Below are 26,640 nucleotides of genomic sequence, written 5' to 3'. Positions count from 1 at the left end.
TGGTTTAGAAAAAGAGCTACAGAGGACTGATTTTCATTTCACAGACAAAGAACCACATTAAAAATAATGCTGAGGGTCTTATTTGAAAACTGATAAATACCTACAGATTTAGCGTTTTTGATGAGAACTAAATTTTCATTGTGTTTAGGCACAAGCAGAGGTCATTGACACAATAGAAGATTTTACATACCATCTGTGCTAGAATAGCTAACCACTGAATAAAAATGAGAGTTCAGCATTTTCTCTGAATTTCTCAGATTTTGTGAAATTTTGAGGGAGCATTATTTTATGTTTCTTTTAAAAATATTTTCTCAATTTTTAATGGTCGGTTGTTTTAAAACTGAAATGAGGAAGGGGAAAAACCTGCTAAAAATCTTGATTGGAAACATACAGAGTAGATGCTGGTTTGCCTAATGATATCAACATAAAGTCTGTGTTGTAAATATGTATTTAAACTTTTTAAACTTACATATGATTTAAACAATGGACTATAATATATAGTCTGTCAGGTGAACATAGAGTGAGACAGTTTTAAAATGTATATGCTTTATTCATCCTCTTCCACCCTGTCTCCTCCTCTATTAAAAAGAAGCAGGGTGTTTGGCATAAGGAAATATCCAGAGTATTTTAAGAAAAGTGAATACAGAATATGCTGTGTCCTCATTCTTCCAGGTGTATGCATCTTAGTTGGTTTTAATTTCATATTATATGTCAAAGATAATTAGGCCATATTAAGGGCTAGTTGCTAAATCTCAGTTTTCTTAACTGATGCTATTTATCTATTAATGAGCATACAAGTAACAAACAATGAATCATTTAAGGCAAAGTTACTCAATCTGAGGCTGCAGAGCTAATATGTAGCCCTGCTGAGTCCTCATATAGGCCGTAGGTCTGATCATCACGTTCTTCTTACTCTGCCTGGCCTCAGGAGCACCAACTACCTGTCCCCAGTGACACATGTGGGATAGGATGGGACTGGATGGAACAAGGCTACTGGAATTATTCTATGAAGGGGAGAAGAGAATGGTCATAGAGAAGAACCATATCCTTCCTATCAATAACCGGGAAATGGGGGAATGGAAGAGGGACAAAGAGAAGAATGGAGCCTTCTTCTCAATAGCTAGGAAATGTGTGGATGTATGGGGGGAGGTGGGAAGGGGCAGGTAAAATGGAATGATTGAAGCTATCCTATTGATTGGAAGGAGTGTCAAAGCTAGAACGCATGATATCCTGATTTTAGTTCACCCATGCTTGCATCAATAACATAAGATCTGATGAAACAACCAGAGCAGCACAGTATGCAGCAATTATTTTGTAGCTCTGCAGTTCAATTCTGTAATAAAGTGACTCCTGTTTTTCAAGATGGAGTACCACTGATTCCCTGTCCAGCTAAAAAGCTGTTTCTGTCGCTTGTGCTCCAAAGTGAGCGCCACAAGCTTCCTGGCTTTCACAATCTTGGAGTTTCTCATTGTCTTCAGAGAAGTAGCACTTCTAGCTTCTGGATATGTACTATCTACTTCATAGGGCTGTCGATTAATTACAGTTAACTCACACAATTAACTAAAAAAATTAATCGTGATTCATCACAGTTTTAATCGCACTGTTAAACAATAGAATACCAATTGAAATTTAATTCCATATTTTTGGATGTTTTTCTACATTTTCAAATATACTGATTTCAAATACAACACAGAATACACACTATACAGTGCTCACTTTATATTATTTTTATTACAAATACTTGCACTGCAAAAATAATAAACAATAGATACTGTATTATTCAATTCACCTCATACAAGTACTGTAGCACAATCTCTTCATCGTGAAAGTGCAATTTAGAAATGTAGATTTTTTTTTGTTACATAACTACACTCAAAAACAACACAATGTCAAACTTTAGAGCCTACATGTCTGCTCAGTCCTACTTCTTGTTCAGCCAATCGCTAAGACAAACAAGTTTGTTTACATTTATGGGCGATAATGCTGCCTGCTTCTTATTTACAAAGTCACCTGAAAGTGAGAGCAGGCATTCACACGGCACTTTTGTAGCCGGCATTGTAAGATATTTACATGCCAGATATGCCAAACATTCATATGTCCCTTCATGTTTTGGTCACTATTCCAGAGGACATACTTCCATGCTGATGATCCTCATTAAAAAATGTGTTAATTAAATTTGTGACTGAACTCCTTGGGGGAGAATTGTACATCCCCTGCTCTGTTTTACCAGCATTCTGCCATATATTTCATGTTATAGCAGTCTCAGATGATGACCCAGCATGTTGTTTGTTTTAAGAACACTTTCACTACAGTTTTGACAAAATGCAAACAATATACCAATGTGAGATTTCTAAAGAGAGCTATAGCCCTCGACCCAAGGTTTAAGAATCTGAAGTGCCTTCCAGAATCTGAGAGGGATGAGGTGTGGAGCATGCTTTCAGAAGTCTTAAAAGAGAAACACTCCAATGCACAAAGTACAGAACCCAAACCACCAAAAAAGAAAATCTGCCTTCTGCTGGTGGCATCTGACTCAGATGATGAAAATGAACATAGAATCATAGAATATCAGGGTTGGAAGGGACCCCTGAAGGTCATCTAGTCCAACCCCCTGCTCGAAGCAGGACCAATTCCCAGTTAAATCATCCCAGCCAGGGCTTTGTCAAGCCTGACCTTAAAAACCTCTAAGGAAGGAGATTCTACCACCTCCCTAGGTAACGCATTCCAGTGTTTCACCACCCTCTTAGTGAAAAAGTTTTTCCTAATATCCAAACATGTGTTGGTCTGCACTGTTTTGGATTGTTATTGAGCAGAACCTGTCATCAGCATAGACACATGTCCTCTGGAATGGTGATTGAAGCATGAAGAGACATACGAATCTTTAGCGCATCTGGCACATAAATATCTTGCAACACCGGCTACAACAGTGCCATGCGAATGCCTGTTCTCACTTTCAGGTGACATTGTAAACAAGAAGCGGGCAGCATTGTCTCCTGCACATTTAAACAAATGTGTTTGTCTGAGCAATTGGCTGAACAAAAAGTGGGACTGAGTGAACTTGTAGGCTCTAAAGTATGACATTGTTTTATTTTTGAATGCAGGTTTTTTTGTGCAAAATTCTACATTTGTAAGTTCAACTTTCATGATAAAGAGATTGCACTATAGTACTTGTATTAAGTGAATTAAAAATCCCATTTCTTTTATTTTTACAGTGCAAATATTTATAATAAAAATAAATATAAATATAAAGTGAGATTGTACACTTTGTATTCTGTGTTGTAATTGAAATCAATATATTTGATAAAGTGGAAAATATCCAAAAATATTTAAATAAATGGTATTCTATTATTGTTTAACAGTGCGATTAATCGCGATTCATTTTTTTAATCGCTTGACAGCCCTACTACTTCAGCATTTCTTGGCCAACTATAATTGACCCTATCCTAGGACTTCACCAAACAGGATCATCATGCAGGGAAAATGGGATCATATAAATGACACTGAAAGGCTCCCTGGAGCCTAAGTTGCATCCTGTAATGTCCTAAGGCAGCCATGGCGTCAACCCAACTGGCTGACACAATGGCAGTGAAGTTGAAGAATAAGAATTAAGATGCTGCCTTTAGGTAAAGTCAAAAGCCAGTCTATCTCCCTGTCATAAATATAAAGGGAAGGGTAACAGCCTTTATGTATGCAGTAACATCAATTCCCTTCTGGCCAGAGGTACAGAATCACTTACTTGTAAAGGGTTAATCAGTTCAATTAACTTAGTTGGCACCTGACCAGAAGGACCAATGGGGAAAGAAGATACTTTCAAATCTGCGGGGGGGGGGAAGAAAGGGGGAAGGTTTTGTTTGTGATCTTTGTTTTATTCCCTCTCGGGACAAAGAGAAAGACCAAGCAGGTAACCCAGCTCCTACTGAAATGATACATCTAAAATTACAGAAACTGTAAGTAATAGCAAGAAAATGCATTAGATTATCTTTTGTTTTAGCTTGTAAATTTTCCCTATGCTAAGAGGGAGGTTTATTCATTTTTGTAACTTTGAAGTTATGTGTAGAGGGGAATCCTCTTTGTTTTAAATCTTTTTATTACCCTGTAAAATTACCTTCCATCCTGATTTTACAGAGGTGCTTCTTTTACTTTTTTCTTTATAATAAAGTTCTTCTTTTAAGAACCTGATTGATTTTAGTATCCTAAACATAAAGGGTCTGGTCTGTACTTTTATTAAGGACAATTGGTTGGAATATTATTCTCAAGCCCCAGGAAAGTGGGTGAAGGGGCTTGGAGGGATATTGGGGGGGGGGGGGAATAGGGCTCCAAGTGGCCCCTCCCTGAATATTTGTTTAAATCACTTGGTGGTGGCAGCAATACCATCCAAGGACAAGGAAAGGAATTTGTGCCTTGGGGAAGTTTTAACCTAAGCTGGTGGAATATAAGCTTAGGGGGTCTTTCATGCGGGTCCCCACATCTGTGCCCCAGAGTTCAGAGTGAGGAGGGAACCCTGACACTCCTCATCTAATTGTGACATACAGGGCAGTCACTCACGTCCTAGTAGTGTAATGTTTAGAGGAGCTAGGAGGTCAGTTCTGCAGGGGACATGTTCCCAATGGATGCTGTCAGAACAAGAATGGGAAGTTATGGAAAATGGGAGGCAGAGAGTTCTTTTCCACATTGTAGTCATGAAAGAGCCCTTGTACATTCTGTAGGGGTGCCAATTCAGGCCAAATTTCCACAGTGTAACTGCCTGAACAGGAAAGACCTCATCCCCTTCCTCCTCGTTTTTATTCATAGTCTGGAAGAGAAAGATACGTTTCCTGCTTTTTCAACTCCCAATTGATTTCCCAACTTTGAATGAATTAGTCCAAATGAAGAAAATATTCCTTTTGTGCCTGCAGACGAGACTGCTGCTGTCAATAGCTGGTTTAGCACTTCAGCAAACTCTGGTTCCAGGTGCTTAGCTAGTGACTTCCACCAGTTCAGTGGTGTGACACTTTGCATTAAGAAGTGAGCCAATCAGAGCTCAGATAGGGAGAAGCTATAAAATAGGAGTATGTGACCACCTAGGCGGGTTTAGCGGATGATCTTGATGAGATACATGATGGTGTTGTTATACCAATAAAATAAAAACCAGCAGGATCTTATTAACGGGAAAAAGGCAAAATACCATATTTATTGTGAATACAGAAAGAATCATAGTAAGCAGTTAGAAAAGGAGTACTTGTGGCACCTTAGAGACTAACCAATTTATTTGAGCATGAGCTTTCGTGAGCTACAGCTCACTTCATCAGATGTATACCGTGGAAACTGCCGCAGACTTTATATACACACAGAGAATATGAAACAATACCTCCTCCCACCCCACTGTCCTGCTGGTAATAGCTTATCTAAAGTGATCAACAGGTGGGCCATTTCCAGCACAAATCCAGGTTTTCTCACCCTCCACCCCCCCACACAAATTCACTCTCCTGCTGGTGCTAGCCCATCCAAAGTGACAACTCTTTACATAATCAAGTCGGGCTATTTCCTGCATAGATCCAGCTTTTCTCACATCCCCCCCACCCCCATACACACACAAACTCACTCTCCTGCTGGTAATAGCTCATCATCACCAGCAGGAGAGTGAGTTTGTGTGTGTATGGGGGTGGGGGGGATGTGAGAAAAGCTGGATCTATGCAGGAAATAGCCCGACTTGATTATGTAAAGAGTTGTCACTTTGGATGGGCTAGCACCAGCAGGAGAGTGAATTTGTGTGGGGGGGTGGAGGGTGAGAAAACCTGGATTTGTGCTGGAAATGGCCCACCTGTTGATCACTTTAGATAAGCTATTACCAGCAGGACAGTGGGGTGGGAGGAGGTATTGTTTCATATTCTCTGTGTGTATATAAAGTCTGCTGCAGTTTCCACGGTATACATCTGATGAAGTGAGCTGTAGCTCACGAAAGCTCATGCTCAAATAAATTGGTTAGTCTCTAAGGTGCCACAAGTACTCCTTTTCTTTTTGCGAATACAGACTAACACGGCTGTTCCTCTGAAACCTGTCAAGTAAGCAGTTAGTTATAGCTATAACATTCCATTCAATCTCATATTTATTTACACATTCATACACACACACAGGTTCTGCAAGGTTGTTATCATAGTTACCAGCCTTAGAGTTGCTCATGCCAAGCCACTGGCCAGGTGGCCTGGACATGAGGAGGGAGCAGGGCCTTGTCAGATGCTCATCTGATGCTTCTGGAAGTTGGTTTGCAGAATCAGACCCCCCCAAAGTTCTCACTTTCTAGAGTCCATTTTTATAGGAGTTTCTTCCTATGCCAGTCTATGGGAATTGTTTCTGTTGCTGAATCAAGCAGCAGGTAGCACATTCCTGACGGCTCAGTGCTGCTAGATGTTATCTTGTTTTTTGGGGCTTTTCTTGAGGCTGTTGGGTGGGTTCCAGTCTGCCCTCCGGGGGTCCTCTGGTTATTTCCACTTGACGCCTTCTTCAGGTGATGGACACTGGATTCTTAGGCTGGCACCTCCCTGATCATTCAGTTATTATCCACACCAAGCATCCATCCACATACATCCTCTATCTCTATTTTAATCACAATTGTTAATACAACAAAAGGGCGGGGAGTCTCTGTAACAACAGAAACAGCACCCAGAGTATTGCTTTGAGAACAGACTCTGTCTTAAAATGTACTAACGCAATTAGCAGCTTGCAAGTTTCACACATAGAGGGAGAGAAACAGTACTAAAAACCAAGAGACCTCTTAATTAGTAATACCCTGGAATTTAAACTGTGGGGAATCAAACTCATTTGTGATTTTAATACAGAACTTCTTTAATATGATCTAAGTGTCTCCTGGAGTAAGAGGCTAGATCCCAAATCCTGTGATGACTGCCAGTCTCTTGCGCTCATCAGCACAGTCCCTGGGTCTCCCACACACTCAGGCCCTTAATTATTTATAAAGTTTGACCTGAAAAGTTAGATTCCTTTCCCCTGATTCTTTCTTTATATAGAAAAGCAGCCTGTAATGTAAAGGTTTTGATAGAGGCTCATGGACTCATCATATTTATTTTTTATCTAAAATTTTGAGAGATTATAGTGAGTTTAGGCCTCCCATAGTTTGCATTCAAATCAGATTTAATTTTAAATAGGTTTATTTTTAAAAAGAAAAACTTAGTATAAATTTAAATAACAAAAATCTGATTTAAATTAGAAAAAAATCCCACTCCCCCCCTCATCGATTTTTATCCACCCTTCCCAAAAGCTACATGGGGTCCACTGAATCAATACCAACTCACAGGGAAGATTCCACCAAGATTGGAACCTAATGTTCCCTAGATGTTCCACATCCAAGTATTGACCCAGCCACATCCTGCCTAGCTTTTATACAAGAAAGAATCAACATAACATGCTCATGGCCTTAGGAGGAGCTATCAAGTGGAATTTTTTTGGATGTGCAGAAAACAAAACAAAAACCTCTTTCACTTAAATGTTGACTGCCAAGGATCAGAGCCACAACATAAATCCTGGAAAATAAATCCTAGAAAATGGATTGGAATGGAATGAAGTCCCCTTAAATGTAGAATATTTTTGGGCACACTTAATAATGTATGTGAATTCTATATCCAAAGCTAGGAATTGTTCATTATTATTATTAAGATCCCAGACAGCTTACAACCTGTAAGCAAGTGCAGACTCTGTCGGAGTCTGCATTAGCATGACAGGTTTCAAAGTAGCAGCCGTGTTAGTCTGTATCCGCAAAAAGAAAAGGAGAAATTTGTTAGTCTCTAGGGTGCCACAAGTACTCATTTTCTTTTTGCATTAGGATGATTTGTATTAGTTTGCCTTTGCTATTCAAGAGAGGGAGAGAGGAAATGGTCACAGAAAATTCCAGAGACACAGTTTTTCATTTTAGTGTGGAGCATGGGAGAGATATAAAATGATATAATATTTTTGAAGGGAACTGTGTTCCTTTGCCAGCTCTCTTCTAGCAAAATAATAGATTATTTTTTCCGTGGTATTCAATCATGAGTGACAAATACTACTTTTTAAATCAGGAAAGGAAAATACATAATCTATTAACTAAGTTCAATAATGTCTTTATGGCTGCATATAATCTGTGCATTTCTGTATGTTTTGTTTTGAGAGAACACTGCGATCTGAACTGAACTGCCAGATGCTATAAACCTAGGTTTTTAAAAGTGGATATTTTGTAGATATATATAAAAGGCATCCTTATAACTTATGTTTAAGGCACTCAGTCACTATTAAATAAACACTAACATTACCAAAAGCTTCAGATCATTTAGACAACAGGTCCTTTTACTATACTGCACTATAATTCTTAAGAGAAAACATTTTGATTTATGTGGATCTACACATTAAACTTTTCTAAGATAAATTATGTCAATATATTTGTATAGGCCTTATCTGAGAGAAAAGCCCCTAACTCATAGATGCTTCATGGACCTCCCTGGCTATCTATGCAGATTAAGTGGCTGCCTCTGACTGAATGACAGGTTTCAGAGTAGCAGCCGTGTTAGTCTGTATTCGCAAAAAGAAAGAAAGAAATGTGGCACCTTAGAGACTAACAAATTTATCTGAGCATAAGCTTTCGTGAGCTACAGCTCACTTCATCGGATGCATTCAGTGGAAAATACAGTGGGGAGATTTATATACATAGAGAACATGAAACAATGGGTGTTACCATACACACTGTAAGGAGAGTGATCACTTAAGGTGAGCTATTACCAGCAGGAGGGGGGTGGGGAAACCTTTTGTAGTGATAATCACAGGTGGGCCATTTCCAGCAGTTGACAAGAACGTCTGAGGAACAGTGGGGGATAGAGGGGGGGAATAAACATGGGGAAATAGTTTTAATTTGTGTAATGACCCATCCACTCCCAGTCAATTGTATCCAGGTGTTTGTCTCTATCTGAGGGGTTGGAGCAAATGCGGTTGTATCGTAGAGCTTGGCTGTAAACAATGGATCGTGTGGTATGGTCTGGATAAAAGCTGGAGGCATGTAGGTAGGAATAGCGGTCAGTAGGTTTCTGGTATAGGGTGGTGGTTATGTGACTATCGCTTATTAGCACAATAGTGTCCAGGAAGTGGATCTCTTTTGTGGACTGGTCCAGGCTGAGGTTGATGGTGGGAAATTGTTGAAATCATGGTGGAATTCCTCAAGGGCTTCTTTTCCATGGGTCCAGATGATGAAGATGTCATCAGTGTAGCGCAAGTAGAGTAGGGGCATTAGGGGACGAGAGCTGAGGAAGCGTTGTTCTAAGTCAGCCATAAAAATGTTGGCATACTGTGGGGCCATGCGGGTACCCATAGCAGTGCCGTTGATTTGAAGGTATCCATTGTCCCCAAATGTGAAATAGTTATGGGTGAGGACAAAGTCACAAAGTTCAGCCACCAGGTTTGCCGTGACATTATCGGGGATACTGTTCCTGATGGCTTGTAGTCCATCTTTGTGTGGAATGTTGGTGTAGAGGGCTTCTACATCCATAGTGGCCAGGATGCTGTTTTCAGGAAGATCACCGATGGATTGTAGTTTCCTCAGGAAGTCAGTGGTGTCTCGAAGATAGCTGGGAGTGCTGGTAGCGTAGGGCCTGAGGAGGGAGTTGACATAGCCAGACAATCCTGATGTCAGGGTGCCAATGCCTGAGATGATGGGGCATCCAGGATTTCCAGGTTTATGGATCTTGGGTAGCAGATACAATACCCCAGGTCAGGGTTCCAGGAGTGTGTCTGTGCGGATTTGTTCTTGTGCTTTTTCAGGGAGTTTCTTGAGCATATGGTGTAGTTTCTTTTGGTAATCCTCAGTGGGATCAGAGGGTAATGGCTTGTAGCAAGTGGTGTTGAAGAGCTGCCTAGCAGCCTCTTGTTCATATTCTGACCTATTCATGACGATGACAGCACCTTCTTTATCAGCCTTTTTGATTATGATGTCAGAGTTGTTTCTGAGGCTGTGGATGGCATTGTGTTCTGCATGGCTGAGGTTATGGGTCAAGTGATGCTGCTTTTCCATAATTTCAGCCCGTGCACGTCGGCGGAAGCACTCTATGTAGACGTCCAGTCTGTTGTTTCAACCTTCAGGAGGAGTCCACCCAGAATCCTTCTTTTTGTAATCTTGATAGGAAGGTCTCTGTGGGTTAGTATGTTGTTCAGAGGTGTGTTGGAAATATTCCTTGAGTCGGAGATGTCGAAAATAGGATTCTAGGTCACCACAGAACTGTATCATGTTCATGGGGGTGGAGGGGCAGAAGGAGAGGCCCCGAGATAGGACAGATTCTTCTGCTGGGCTAAGAGTATAGTTGGATAGATTAACAATATTGCTGGGTGGGTTAAGGGAACCACTGTTGTGGTCCCTTGTGGCATGTAGTAGTTTAGATAGTTTAGTATCCTTTTTTTTTGTACAGAAGCAAAGTGTGTGTTGTAAATGGCTTGTCTAGTTTTTGTAAAGTCCAGCCATGAGGAAGTTTGTGTGGAAGGTTGTTTTTTTATGAGAGTATCCATTTTTGAAAGCTCATTCTTAATCATTCCCTGTTTGCTGTAGAGGATGTTGATCAGGTGGTTCCGTAGTTTCTTTGAGAGTGTGGCACAAGCTGTCAGCATAGTCTGTGGGGGATGTAGATTGTAATGGATTTTTTACCTTCAGTCCTTTTGGTATGATGTCCATCTGTTTGCATTTGGAAAGGAAGAGGATGTCTGTATCTGTACGAGTTTTTTCATGAAGTTGATAGATTTCCACTCCATACAGCTAAATTCAGTGCCTTGCATAATGACAGGTTTCAGAGTAGCAGCCGTGTTAGTCTGTATTTGCAAAAAGAAAAGGAGTACTTGTGGCACCTTAGAGACTAACAAATGTATTTGAGCATAAGCTTTCGTGAGCTACAGCTTACTTCATCGGATGCATTCAGTGGAAAATACAGTGGGGAGATTTACATACATAGAGAACATGAAACAGTGGGTGTTACCATACACACTGTAACAAGAGAGGTTTCAGAGTAACAGCCGTGTTAGTCTGTATTCGCAAAAAGAAAAGGAGTACTTGTGGCACCTTAGAGACTAACCAATTTATTTGAGCATGAGCTTTCGTGAGCTACAGCTCACTTCATCGGATGCATACCGTGGAAACTGCAGCAGACTTTATATATACACAGAGAATATGAAACAATACCTCCTCCCACCCCACTGTCACAGGAGAGTGAGTTTGTGTGTGTATGGGGGTGATGTGAGAAAACCTGGATTTGTGCTGGAAATGGCCCACCTTAATTATCATGCACATTGTAGGGAGAATGGTCACTTTGGATGAGCTATTACCAGCAGGATAGTGAGTTTGTGTGTGTGGTTTTTGGGAGGGGGGCGAGAGAACCTGGATTTGTGCAGGAAATGGCCCAACTTGATCATCATGGGTTTCAGAGGAACAGCCGTGTTAGTCTGTATTCGCAAAAAGAAAAGGAGTACTTGTGGCACCTTAGAGACTAACCAATTTATTTGAGCATGAGCTGTAGCTCACGAAAGCTCATGCTCAAATAAATTGGTTAGTCTCTAAGGTGCCAAAAGTACTCCTTTTCTTTTTGATTATCATGCACATTGTGTAAAGAGTTGTCACTTTGGATGGGCTATCACCAACAGGAGAGTGAATTTGTGTGGGGGGGTGGAGGGTGAGAAAACCTGGATTTGTGCTGGAAATGGCCCAACCTGATGATCACTTTAGATAAGCTATTACCAGCAGGACAGTGGGGTGGGAGGAGGTATTGTTTCATATTCTCTGTGTATATATAAAGTCTGCTGCAGTTTCCACGGTAGGCATCTGATGAAGTGAGCTGTAGCTCACGAAAGCTCATGCTCAAATAAATTGGTTAGTCTCTAAGGTGCCACAAGTACTCCTTTTCTTTTTGTAACAAGAGAGTGATCACTTAAGGTGAGCTATTACCAGCAGGAGAGTGGGGGTGGGGGAAGTGGGGAACCTTTTGTTGTGATAATCAAGGTGGGCCATTTCCAGCAGTTGACAAGAACGTCTGAGGAACAGTGGGGGGTGGAGGGGATCCTTGCAACAAAGCCCATTGCCAACTGTGTCCACATATCTATTCAGGGGACAGCATCATAGGGCCTAATCACATCAGCCACACTATCAGAGGCTCATTCACCTGCACATCTACCAATGTGATATATGCCATCATGTGCCAGCAATGCCCCTCTGCCATGTACATTGGTCAAACTGGACAGTCTCTACGTAAAAGAATAAATGGACACAAATCAGACGTCAAGAATTATAACATTCAAAAACCAGTTGGAGAACACTTCAATCTCTCTGGTCACTCGATTACAAACCTAAAAGTTGCAATTCTTCAACAAAAAAACTTCAAAAACAGACTCCAAGGAGAGACTGCTGAATTGGAATTAATTTGCAAACTGGATACAGTTAACTGGGACTGGGAGTGGATGGGTCATTACACAAAGTAAAACTATTTCCCCATGTTTATTCCCCCCTCCACCCCGCACTGTTCCTCAGACATTCTTGTCAACTGCTGGAAATGGTCCACCTTGATTATCACTACACAAGGTCATCCCCCCCACCCCCCTTCTCCTGCTGGTAATAGCTCACCTTAAGTGATCACTCTCCTTACAGTGTGCATGGTAACACCCATTGTTTCATGTTCTCTATGTATAAATCTCCCCACTGTATTTTCCACTGAATGCATTGGATGAAGTGAGCTGTAGTTCACGAAAGCTTATGCTCAAATAAATTTGTTAGTCTATAAGGTGCCACAAGTCCTCCTTTTCTGACGGAATGGGTACTTATCTTTTTTTAATGGTAGCATTTAGTTTATAAGGCAGAAATTATTCCCTTGCTATTGCCTGACCATTACTACCCCCTCCATTTTTGTGGCTGGGGTGTCTCTCTTTTGTTGGGAAGAAGGACCTGCATTGAAAGCCAATCCACGGTGGCTAATGGAACCAATGAGTTTCAGAGGGCTCTGAAGAATATTATCTTTCTAACAGACCACTATCTTAGGCTTTGTCTACACTACACAGCTTTTAGCGACATGGCTGTGTGGCCACAGTCGTGCCGCTAAAAGTCGTGCAATGTAGCCGCTGTTTATCGGCTCTCCTGCCATCAAAAAAATTCCACCCCCATCCTTATGGGTGCTCCACTTTAGGTGTCTGTGTGCCCCTGCACCTCTAATCAGAGATTTTTGGTAGCAGCCTCCCGCTGAGCCCCTCCTCGTGGTCTGCCTGGAGGCTATTTAGCACTGCACAGGCAAACTCCTGTCACTTCCTTCTCTACTGCCTTTGGCCTCCGACAGAACAAGCAGTTGTCCCTTCCTTATGTGTCATTAACATAAGTAGTGTTTGGTTTTGTTACCTTTGTTCTCCCTAAAAGTACTCAAGTTAGTGTTTTATTTTATTTTATTTCTTTGGTTTGAAAAGAAAAGAGAAAAAGGAAAAGAACTTCACTTTCCTTCCCTGTCTGGGGGCATTCCCCCCCTTCCCTAGGCATCTAGAAGACTCATAATTATTTTGCTTTTCAGTTGTTTTTAAAAAAAAAAAAAAAAAGTAAAGACAATGTTCTTCTGCATATTCCTCCCTGCTAGAGGATGACAACCCCCTGTCCAGGGGCTTGCCTGGCTTTCTCTGCTCCAAGCGGTGCCTCTCCTGCCAGGAGTCAGTTCCTGTAATGGCCACTTACTGTGCCTGGGAGACTCTCACAGAAGTGCTTTACCTCCACACCTAAAACTGCAGCCTCACAGGAGCTGGGAACTGAAGTAAAAATTCCTCCCTACAGAGAAAACACTTTAGTCTGCAGGGGACTCCAGTGGGTGTTGACCCTGGATCATCCCTGGAGCCTTCACTTCAAAAGGGGTCAAGTGGTGAAGAGGAGAAGAGAGAGAGAGAAAGAGAGAGAGAGAGAAAGAAGAAGCCACCAGCAGATGCCCCCTGGAAAGGCTCCTCCGAACAACTGGCCAGCCAGAGGGGTGTTCCCCAGTGCGGCCATCTCGGCACCGATCCCCGAGTAGCTGGCCAGCCAGTGGGACTCCCCAGAGCAGCCACCTCGTAGGACAATACCAGCAGAGGAACCTCCTGCTGTGAGCTCAGCTGCTGCTCTGGTTGGGCAGGGAAGCTCTGGAAGCTGAAACCTGAGAAGGGGCTTCCTGCTGTGAGCTCTGCCCTGCTCTGGGCTCTGCTCTCCCCACGGACAAGGGGCTTCTGTAAGCTCTGTGCTGCTTTGAGCTCTACTCTGGGCAACTACTGCACCGAGAGGGGACAGTTACCATACCATCTCAAAAAGAGCGACACAGAGAAGCCCTGCTGTCAGCTCTGCTTCCTCACTGAGACACCAGAGGCTTCCACCCTCATGCTCTGAGGCAATGGTACCATCCCCTAAGGGGAGGGTACAGTTACGGTACCATCTCTAAAAGGGCGGCATAGGTACCAGATGCAACAAAACTCCCATCTAGGAAGTGTTCTGCACGTTCCCAACCATTGATACCGACTACAGACAGTCCTCTGGGGTTCCGGCTGAGCCCATGGTAACACAGGTGCTCTGATACTCTGGAGACCTGTGGCCTCAGTACCCAGGGAGAGACAATTACCACACCGTCTCTAAAAAAGTGGCACCAACAAACTTTTTGTACTGGGCAAAACTCTCATTTAGGGAGTGCTCTGCCCAACTATCGGTACTGACAATGTACCACATTCCTTCCTCTGTGATACCAAATGAACCCATGGTCCTGCATGAGCTCTAATACCGTGGAGACCTGATGATTGGGGAAGGACCACAATCCCCATTACTTGGTACCAGGACCCCGGTATCGAGCACATCCCAGCACCCAGAATCGCTCTTAGCACTGGACTGTATACTGCCAATACTCCAGACAGCGGCACACTTACTCACTGACGAATCTGACACTGTCCAGGAGGAGATCATTCCCTGGCCCCTCAAGGTGGCCCACCACCACACTACAAGGGTCATCCCCAATTCCATCATGCCAACCACCCTGCCTCTCCCTCCCAAGGCCATATTGTAACTCTTCGGGTATATACACACACATGGCGCAACCATCTCAGGGAGAGTCCACCAGATGGTTTGCTACAACCTGGCACCTGAGCAAGGGCAGGAGAAAGCTTTTTCAGAACAGGAAAGAAGGGGGAAAGGAAAAAAAAACCCTGAAGAGGAAGCTACCTCTTCAGCACACTTCTCCTCATCTCTCCCAGATGAGAGTGTGCTGCCCACCTCTCATCACTAGGTGAAGATTTAAGAACTTTCTTGATCTTACCAAGAGGGTAGCATACGAGCTGAAGATTCCCTTACAGGAGGTGGCAGATACACATCACAAGTTGGTGGAAATTCTGCACACTACCTTCTCATCTAGAACTGTCCTCCCAATTAATGAGCTGATTCTAGATCCTACCAAAATCATCTGGCAGAGCCAGCCTCCATCGCACTAACCAGCAACAGAGTGTAAACAAAAACAACCATACATCTCTACCCAAAGAGGCAGACTTTGTTTTCAACGTCCGCAACCCAACTCCATGATAGTGGATGTGGTTAATTCATGAAGCAAGCAACATAATGCCAAGTCAACTCCATATGATCAGGCTTCGCAAGATGGCGTATTCATCGATAACATTATTGTTTAGAGTCATAAATTACCAAAAACTGTCATGGCCAAAACAATTTTGTTAATCTTGGGAAACCCAGGATGTTTCTGAAACATTACTGGAAACACAAAAAGAACAGATTCAGACCATTCTTAGAGAAGGTCAGTTAATAGCCAGACTGGTCCTGGAGACACCACTGGATGTAGCTGTTACAGCTGCCCGCCCAGTCTCCATGACAGTGGTACTGAGGTGGGTTGTGGGGTTTTTTTTTTTTGTTCGCTACACCTCTCTAGATTGCCCAAAGAGCTACAGACTTCCAATCTGAAGGGCCAAACTCTTTGCGGAGAAGACAGATTTTCTCACCACATCCTGAAGGAGTCTCGGACCGCACTACACTCCTTAGGAATCTACACTGTGGAACAGAAGAGAAGATATACGTTTCAACCACATCATATTTCACAATCTTCTCAATACTCACCATCTCTGTGCTGTTATGAGCCACAGTGTAAGAGGTCCAGGGCTCAAAAGTGAGAACAGTCTGCACCCCAGTCCATGACCTCTCAAACTGCCTCTTATAAGCACTTTGATGAGCTGGTGGGGGCCTGAACAATGATACCTTACAGCATCATCTGCCATCTATACACCTGTCACGCCACTCAGAAGTCACCTTACCTTACTTCACAGCAGTTAGGACCAGCTCTAGAGCAAAGAGATTGATTTCTAGCCCTGAACCTACAGGGTGCCTACTGCCATATCTCAATACAACCATCATACAGGAGATTTCCTACTGCTTACCTTTGGGGCAGGATCATTATAGGTACAGACTGCTCCACACAGGGTAGTCTCCAAGGTTCACTTCATTGTAGTGGCATACTAACCCCAATACGGTGACTGGACTTTATCAGCACCAACCTGATGCAGTACAAGCGAGAGCGCTCCTCTCACTACCCACATTCACCACCCTGGGACACGTCTCCCTAATATGCTGGGGAGCTCACCTACACAGCAACACACAAAGGTTATGATGGACTTAATGTGACCTGTATGTTTTGTATAAACTGCCAAGGAGCTGCCAGATCTCCCTCCCTCTGCAAGACAGCATTCAAACTTTGGAACTGATGCACCCATCACAATGTGCTCATCTCAGCTGTCTGTCTACAAGGGATACAGAATGAGATAACCAACAGTCTCAGGTGGAATTTTCTCACAACAACGAGTGTATACTGAATTCAGAGGTGCTTCAATATATAGCCACCCTTTGGGGAAACATTCACTGGCGGTTGCCCTTATCTTCCCAGCAGACAGGGCCCACTGTTATGTCTTTTCCCAGTTTCCTACCCCATCCAAGATTCTGTTGAAAATTCAACAAAACAAAGCGAGAGTTATTATGATTGCCCCTCTTGACTATGACAAGTCTGGCTCCCTTACCTAACGCAGATGGCAATATGCCCTCCTGTTCCTCTGATGTCAGCCCATTCCTCACCCACTCTCTCAAAACAATTGACTGACTCTTCACCCCAACCCATGGGTCCTCCGCCTCCAGGCTTGGATCTTTCTTTGTTCCAAGGCTTAGAAGCAGAATGCTCTGACAAGCTGAAACACATGTTGCAACACAACCACAAGTTGACCACTCCACATACCTATCTACAAAATGGAAACCACTCCAAGTTTGTACCATTCCAAACAGACAGACCCAACCTCATCTTTCCTCCCTCTAATTTTGCACTACATTTTAAACTCTCACTCAGCTCCCTTAAGGTACATCTCATGGCAAAAATGGCTTCCCACTTGGAGTTTGCTCAACCACTAATGCGTAGACTCTTTAAGGGCATTGGGACTCTCTTCTCCCATGTGACACCACCTGCTCCAGCCTGGGACTTTAATCTAGTTCTCAGGGCTTGGACTAGACCTCCCTCCGAGTCCAGGGCAACTTGTTCTCTCTTACACCTGTCCATGACGACAGCATTTCTAATTGCCATCACCTCAGCTAGGCACGTAGGAGAAATAGCGGCCCTGATGGCACACCCATCATTCACAGCCTTTGTCTTAAAAATAATAATAATTAATAACAACAACTCTAAGGCCATATCCCAAGTTTCTCCCTACTTCTTCTGCACTTTCCATATGAATCAACAGATCCATCTCCCTGTTTTTTCTCAAAACCACATTGTGACAACTGGGAGACAACTGTGCATATGCTAGATATTAGAAGGACATTAGCATTCTACTTGGACAGGACTAAGGACTTCAGGAAAACCCCTAAACTCTTCCTTTCATCCACAGAAAGATCCAGAAGCTCTGTGATATCTCCTCAAAGACTATCCAAATAGGTCTCTAGTTGCATTAATCACTTAGCAAGGGCGCAACTTGCTTCCGTCCATACGCACTCCATGAGATCAGTTCCTACCTCAGTCACATTCCATAGGGATACCTCTATCTCCCCAATCCATAGAGCAAACTTTCGCAGAACATTTCGCAGAACATTATGCGATCACTGAAGATTTGGCCGCTGACACATCTTCGACTCCACAGTACTCTCTGTAGTAAAAGACTCCGCTCTGAAGTCCCAGCCTCCAGTGGTGGGTACTGCTCCAGAGTCACCTAAAGTGGTGCATCCATAGGGACACTACTCAAAGAAAAAGAGGAAGTTACTCACCTTGTGCAGTAACGATGGTTCTTCGAGATGTGTGTCCCTATGGGTGCTCCACAGCACGCCCTCCTCTCCTCTACTTCGAAGTTCTCTGTTGGGCTTTGTGGTAGAGAAGGAAGTGAGGCGGGTTCGCCCGTGCAGTGCTAAATAGCCTTGAGACAGACCACGAGGGAGGGAGAGCACATGCGCGGGCTCAGCGGGACACTGCTACCAAAAATCTCCGATTAGAGGTGCAGGGGCACACAGACACCTAAAGTGGAGCACCCATAGGGACACACATCTTGAAGAACCATCGTTACTGCACAAAGTGAGTAACTTCCTCTTCACACTGTCACTTGTTGCAGCAAAACTTTTGTCTTTTGGAGGATGAGGGGGGCGGTTTAACACCTCTGAAAGACAAAAGTTTTGTTGTTCAGTTGCCAGTGTAGATATAACCCACGTGGTTAAGAGAAATATCAGCATGTGGGCTAGATTCCACGCTATGCCTCTCAACAGAGCTGGTTCTCTAGCAAAACAGGCAGAATCTTCTCTGGTTGCATTTCAGCCTATAATGCAATGCTTGCTAGGGCTCTGAAATTACTTGGGCACATACAGACTGTTATCTTTGAGTTACAGTTTGTCCTTCCTGGCTGGTTAAAGCCAATGCAGAGGTGTTGGCACCATTGTTGGGGCTGATTTTTAGTGCCTCCATGCGGCACTATCTTTTCTTAAAGGAATAGTGGATTCTTGCTTAAGAAGCCATCACTTGGCATGGACACTCTCTCCAAATATTGCTCCATTCTAGATCTCCAGTGGTGGTGAAACAACTCCAGTAAATCTAGAGTTTTCAAGTCTTTTTGACTCCCATCAGTTGGGTTTTAGACCTCTTATGGTACTGAGTTTTGAGTTTCTGAAGGCCATAGATGAAAGTGCTTGTGAGATAGGGAAAGCAAGGAGAGAAAATAGCAGATATTATATTAGCCCTCTTAATTAAGAAGATATGCTCATGATTAATTTAATAAGAGGGCATGTTTCCACCTGCAGGATATCATACTGGATCCCCAGGAGCTACTGGATACCTAGAAACAGCAGTTGCTATTTGTGCCTTCTGCTGGCCCCAATTCAGTAAAGCATTTAAGCATGTTCTTAAGTCTCGCTGACTTCATTGGGACTTAAACATATGCTTAAAGTTAAGCCCATGTGTAAGCACCCTTCCTGGACAGGGATACTTTCCTGCATCTGGGCCTGTTTGTACTTGATAAGAAGGTTGTGCCCTCACCATTGACTTGGTTACGGTGAAATTAGGTTATTGCAATGCCCTGTACATTTTTAAACCCTTTAGAAATTTCAGCTAGTGCAGAATGCAGTGATTCCGCTTGTAAAAAGGAGGTTGAGAGCAAACTTACACGAGCTATTTTCCCTAAAAGTAGATCAGTGCTCACTGTGGGGTTTAATTTTTGTGGCCCAGGTCAGCAGACATGTCTTTTTCCTTAATAGGTTGTTCTGCTAATGAGCTGCCACTTCATAGGTTTTGGTAGCTACGATAGCTTGCGAAGTATGGAGATCTTAAGCTGCATAGGGACCTAGAGTTTTAGATTTAGATATGAATAGCTGTCTACATTATTTTAAGACATTATCCTGTAGTGTTCCTGACTTTGCAGAAGTATCCTCACATATTGGTAATGTTAACAATTTGTAATTCTAACAAAGTGTTTACTAAATGAATTGCAGATATAATCAAATCCTTATGAGTAATCAGTTCTGAGTTGTACTCACTGTAGCATGGTATTATATTTACACAAAAAAGCTCAGAATAAGATAGTGTGGCTCACCATTCGGCACACCCTCCACTAAGGCTCTGAATTAATATCAGTTTAGTAATGTCCACAACCAAACCTTAATTAAAATGCTCATATAGAATTAAAATGCTCCACTTTGTTTCTTTTGACAGGATCATTGAAGCTATCTGCATAGGCTGGTTCACTGCAGAGTGCATTGTGAGGTTCATCATCTCCAAAAACAAGTGTGAGTTTGTGAAGAGACCCCTGAACATCATTGATTTGCTGGCAATCACTCCTTACTACATCTCTGTGCTAATGACAGTTTTCACGGGGGAAAATTCTCAACTCCAAAGGGCTGGAGTCACTCTGAGGGTTCTTAGGATGATGAGGATTTTTTGGGTGATTAAACTTGCCCGTCACTTCATTGGTCTTCAGACACTTGGTCTGACTCTGAAGCGTTGTTACAGAGAGATGGTGATGCTTCTTGTCTTTATTTGTGTTGCTATGGCAATTTTTAGTGCACTTTCACAACTCCTTGAAAATGGGCTGGACTTGGGAACAAAGAATAAGGATTTTTCCAGCATCCCCGCTGCCTGTTGGTGGGTAATAATCTCGATGACCACAGTTGGTTATGGTGACATGTGCCCCATCACTGTACCTGGAAGGATTCTTGGTGGAATTTGTGTAGTTAGTGGGATTGTTTTATTAGCATTGCCTATTACTTTCATCTATCATAGCTTTGTGCAATGTTATCATGAGGTCAAGTTCCGATCTGCTAGATACAGCCGAAGCCTCTCTGCTGAATTCTTAAATTAATGAGTGTGCCTGCTTTTTGTAATAGTACTTGCTAACCTTTGGTGGAAGAGGTGATGGATGCGCACCCATCTTGCCAGATGATCCAAGGAACAGCATTGTCATCAGCCTTGAAGGATGTCAGTCACCATTCTCATCTGAAGGATGACTACCTGCTTTGGGCCCCATGGTAGGGAGCGTGGGTGGGGATGTTGAGATCTGAGAGGAAGAAAATGGTAGCTTCTTGAACAACAACGGGACTGGAAAGTTCAAGACCTCATGGGGGCTGGACTTCTCTCTGCCTATCCAGACAACTACACACACAAATCATGGGCTTGGTCCCAAGAGAGATGAAGACCTGCAACTCAGTGGGAGTTGCAGATACTCACCCCTCCTCATACTGATATTCCATAGCCTTCCAAGGAAAATATAACAGATGTCATTCAAATATTTTAAAATCTAAAAGGTCCCTTGGAGGAGTAGAGACCTTGTTGACATGAAGCCCGCTCCAGAAGAGTTGAGGACATGGGAGCAGAATTGCTGCTACTCTTAATTCCTCCAAGTCATGTAGCAGATGGAATAATCTGATCCTACGACTGAAGGAAGAGAGGAAAAAAATATAAATACACAAGGCAGAGGGAGTCTCAAAGCCCAATTCTGATCTCAGTTAAAGCCACAGTGACAGTGAGGTCAGTGGGTTTTTTTCCAGATTTTTATTGGAGTAACAGAGAGGAATGTATGTCCCTCTCTATGTTGTGGCATATGCTTAACCACAACTGCCATTTCTCTGGGAGTAAGATCTACAGTAGCAACTAATGTCATACTTTATAAAGATCAGAGTAAAATTCAGTAGTTGATAATACAATCAATATATCAACTGCTAGCTCAATGGGATGCAGATATCCAAATTTGACTTATGCACTCAGCTAAACTCCATCAACATGAAGACATTTACCAATAAGCCTTGATTCCCCCCCACCCCATTTTATTAACCATAATCACCTCATAGTGAAATAGTATTCCAAGAAACATGATGAATCTGTCACTTGAGAGGTTCAAAAACTTTCTAGACAAAGCACTAGAAAACAGGAGAACAATCCTGCAGTGTCGGGGCTGGGACAGATGTCCAGGTGGGTCTTTTTCCATCTCCAAATTCTATGGTGATTCTTATTGAAGGATTTACTATGAATTGATATAGGTTAATTTAAATTTTAACAACTGTAAAACAGCCCAGGTGATACTGAAAAGTAGCATTTGGATGGAACCTGTGCTTGGCACAAAGTAATATATTCTCCCCTGTAAATATGGAATTAAGATGAATGAAATTAGGTTCTCATGTTTCATACACTACATTTCTTGTGTAGTACTGCTCAGTAGCACTATTAAATATGACTTTGAAAAGCTGCCATGTAGAACTGTGCTGTTAAACATTCAAACAAATGTAGGCACAACTAACCCAGTACTATTTACCACCCACCATTAACAGGAAACATTTTTATTAACCATAATCACCAGTCTATTTGAATTTGGTGTGCTTGCCTGAAAGTCATTGTAAAATGTTTACTGTGTTTGAATTGTAGAAGCACCTTTGGATGTTTTGTGTACATCTGTCAGCTTTAGAAATAGAGAGACCGGCACCTCTCAGCAACAGAAGTCTTTGGTACTGATCACTCAAACTAAAAATATTAGGTGGGATATATAACTAGTACTTGAAGGCCATACATTGAAAAAGAAATATGCTGCCATTTTTGCTGCTCAAGACCTGAAAAGTTATGGATCATGTTAAGTGGCATGCTGTTGTTTTTAGGGGAAAGGGATATCTACTGATAAAGCCAGTCAAGGAGGGAAAGGAAATTGTTTCACTACCAGAAGTTGTAAAGTAACCTGAAAGAAAAGTTGCTTGATTGCAATAGCCATGAGTTTGTATTTCCCAAAACTAGTTTCCTTTTTTTCTGCTATAGTTTCTTGAGGATATATTATTGTGTAGTGCCATATCTATACCTTTGAAATCTGTGTATCTTGCAGAGAGGTGAATATTCCTTGGGAACAGGGGGGGAAATGGCTTTTAGGGAGAGATTCTCAGCTGGTTTAAGCTGGCCAGCTTCCATTAACTTCAGAGGATCTATACCAGTTGACACCAGCTGAGATTCTGGGACTTAGCATATATAATAGAGCTGATTAGAGAAAAAAATTCCCCACAAAAATGAAAGTTAGTTTCTGGTAAAAGAAACTGAAATTTGACTTTTATTTTCCAGCCACTGAAGACTGAAACATTTCAGCCAAAATTAGTTTATGTTTTGATAAAAACTTAACAATTTGGGGTGTGGGGGAGGAATTCTCTACAAAAAAAAGTGGCTTTGACAAAATAAAAATTTTCCATCCCTGTAATTCTGAATTTCTATTATTTTCTTCATCTACTAGTGTTGATAAAGCTAGCTCTACTCATTTAGAAACTCTAGGGTGAAATTGGTTTCCATGTAACTTTTTCAAGTCTACTGTGCCTTTCATAGATTATATTTAAACAGATTAATGCCCTTTATTTGGAATGCAAAATAAGATATCCAATTTGAGCAAAGTGGGTATATCTCAGTTTTAAAAATATACAAATATGAAATATACTTAAAGTAGTAGTACTAAATTCCAGAAAAAAATTAACTTGTATTTTTATCACTACAGTATACATAAGGTTAGTTTTTTAGCTTCATGTGCAAAAAAAGCAAAGTCAGGTATAAATTAATGCACACAATGACTTTCAAGTATCGATTTGTATTGTACAGGCAATTGAATACTAGACATTCCAAAGACAAACTAGTGTCTAGAATATGTCTGACATAAGAGTACAGAAAATGTGCTATTTTATAAAGGGTTTCCAAATGTAGATTCTTATAGAATACGAAGAATATAATCACCTACTTAATATACTTATGTAAAGGAATGTATGTTTATGAAAAATGGAGATCTTAAATACAAACATTTACATTGTTGATCAATTTTTTTATTGCAGAATGTGAACAAAAATGCCTCATGTATTTTAAATTTGCATTACAGTAGAATAATTTTGAATAGCTAAGTGGATATAAAGTAAGAATCTAGTCCATAAAAAACTTGCCCTAAATATAAGCTAGCTATGGAGAGATATTTGCTCTTTTCTTTATTTTAGCGTAGCATGGTTATTAATGTATTGACAAGTGGTTTCCTTTACTCTTTTTAGAAACCAATTTGAAGTAGCCTTATATCAGAGGTAGCCTTAAAACAGAGAGCCTTATAGTGAAGGGATAGGGTATTCTTATTTATAGTGATGCTTATTGTCTTATTTTCTGTAGATTGATTTTCCTAGTGAAACTTTCTATAAATAAATATTGAATTATACATGTGTATAAAGATAAGCATTTCTTTAAACTGAAGTTACTTCATTAAAATGCAGCTGAGCTTTCTTTTCAGTTACATACAAACATTTTGGCATAGTGTTCTCTCCACCTAATACAGCATTTCAAAAACTAAGAGAGGATAGTTGGCTAATTCTCAGCTACTCCCCCCATTTTCACACCAGAATAAAATTGTGATCCTATATATAAGGTGTACAGTAAAATCTCTAGGGATACGTTCTCAAAGAGTGTAAGACACAAACTCCTATATGTATCCTGACAATTTAAACAAAAATTGGGAGAAAATATGAATGCAGCAAATCTAAAAATTTTTTTGTCACAATGGTACACAAAGGCTTCTGTTCATCCAAAATGCAGCTAGTGTACATGAATACCAAACTGTGGAAATTCCACCACTTGACTAATTGTCAAGGCTAATTGTCAATTAGATGTTGGCCTCAACCCCGCGGGGTGATGAGTGTCTGAGAGTGCTCTGCTCCCACTGAAATCAATAGGCGTGGAGGGTGCCCAGCAACTTGCAGAATTGGGCCCAGAGTGTTTTTCTCTTACTGTCCTGCACAAAGAGACACCACTCCAAAATCTCCAGTTATGGAATATTAGTTACTATCTCTTTGGATATTAGGTTGCTTCAACCAGGATACTCAATGCCTCTAAAGACACACATGAGGGAAGGAATATAATCTTTGGCCATTTATCCTAAAAAACAGATTAAGAAACCAAACAAAACACCACAGAGACAAGCGATTGCAGTCATGGTGCCCTCTCCCAGGTGAGACTAGACCCCACAATGTTTGACTATTTTCAACAACTTTGTCTGGATGGGTGCAGGTTGTCTATGGCTTGATTATTAATTTTGAGGTTAAAAAATATCCTTGTGTCAGAGGGGCATGTTTTGAGCCTCATGAACTTTGCAGAGGGCCCATTGAATACAAAAATCCTCTTATGAGATTCATGGCCTGACTAACATTTATGTAAGGGAGGAATGGTGGATGGGAGTTTTCATTGTGTAAACAATCTGTGGCTGTACCACAGCCTTCAGCTTAATCGTGCTGTATCAGGGATAAAACGGATGGCTTCGTGGCTCCAAAACCAGAGGCCTCTTCTACTTCAGTTATCTTAATCACAAACACCTTAACAGATCTGAATTTCAGCCCAGGAGAAGGCATAAAGCCCTGAACATTCACACAATGCCTATAATTTCTTCCCACATAAGAGGTCCATGGTAAGATTATCAATCAAGCTCTGGCCATTTGAAATTTGTATTGTCAGTATACAAAGGCCCAGATGCTGCAGTTTCATCCATCTAGGCGCAGGGGTCCGTTCACAAGGAGGCAGCTGTAGGATCATAGCCTAAGGCTGCGCATAATGAAATAGATTGATCATGTTGTTTTAGAGAGAGAGATTTTGTTTTCATCACTTGAAAGGGAATCTGGCTCAAAGAAACAAAAGATACATTGTTTTTAAATTAATTTTCACATTTAGAAATGGATGATTTTCTTACTGATGTTTGTCTATATTTTACTGGTTCTGTTCTCTCCCTGCTGCATAAAAATAGCTCCTCTTTACGTTAATGGGAGTAAAGAGAGTAATGAGAGCCCCATTGAAGCTATAGCAGTTTACACCAACTGAGGATCTGCCCCAGAGGGCAATGAGGAGACAAACTGCTGTTCATATAATTAAGCCTTGAAAATTACCTAATGTAATGTATGGCTTATGAAATAAAATTTGGAGTAAAGAATCTCCTTTGTGGATGGCATCATGGGTTAAACTTCAAGAGGAATATATTGTGAGATTGATATGTATGTTCAGTAAAATTGTTCATTTGCGCTGAATCTAAATTTTAAGGGCCAGAGATTAAATATAAACTTTGATCAAATGATTAAAGTGACAATGTTGACTGCAGCTTTTTAGAATCCTTTGTTCTTTGCAAACTCAGTAATTAATCATTTTTATAGAACATTGATTTTATATTGTTTGCATATGTGTAAAAAAATTTGACGAGTTAATACAGCTTTGCTTCCTTAACCACCTGTATACAGTATTACATGCATATGATCTCCAAATAAATCTACTGGATTCACTAGCGTATTTCACTGTGCAAGGCTTAAGATAGAACACAAAATAAAATTGTCAGACTTTTTAAATAGAAGTCTTACCATTATTCTGTTTTATTTTAAGGTATGGCATTGTTTTGAAAAGTGACTTTGCAAAATTGATACCTTTCTTATGCAACAGTTCTACTCCCTGCGGTTATTCATATCTGTTTGGTATACTGACCCCCCAAAATAAAAGTGTTTCTTAGGCCATGTCCACACTACCACTTTTGTTGGGATAACTTACGTTGCTCCAGGGTGTGAAAAAAAACACACACCCCTGAGCAACATAAGTTATACTGACAGAAGCGTCCATGTGTACAGCACCAAGTCGGCGGGAGAAGCTACCATTGCTCTGG

General features: G+C 41.5%; 1 protein-coding gene across 2 annotated transcripts in view; it reads left to right on the top strand.

Moving 5' to 3' along the window:
- KCNG3 (potassium voltage-gated channel modifier subfamily G member 3) overlaps positions 1 to 26,337 on the top strand; it is a 36,232-nt gene extending 9,895 nt beyond the window's left edge. For both annotated transcript variants that reach the window (XM_048843023.2, XM_048843024.2), the window contains exon 2: positions 20,181 to 26,337. In XM_048843023.2, coding sequence (XP_048698980.2) covers positions 20,181 to 20,826 — 646 coding nt within the window. In that variant the 3' untranslated portion in view covers positions 20,827 to 26,337. The remainder of the gene's footprint in view (positions 1 to 20,180) is intronic.
- The last annotated feature ends 303 nt before the right edge of the window (positions 26,338 to 26,640 follow it).

Source organism: Caretta caretta, chromosome 3 (genome assembly GCF_965140235.1).
Source record: "Caretta caretta isolate rCarCar2 chromosome 3, rCarCar1.hap1, whole genome shotgun sequence".
Classification (NCBI taxonomy): domain Eukaryota; kingdom Metazoa; phylum Chordata; order Testudines; family Cheloniidae; genus Caretta; species Caretta caretta.
Note: the sequence above shows the minus strand (reverse complement) of the source record. Positions and strands in the feature narration are given on the sequence as shown.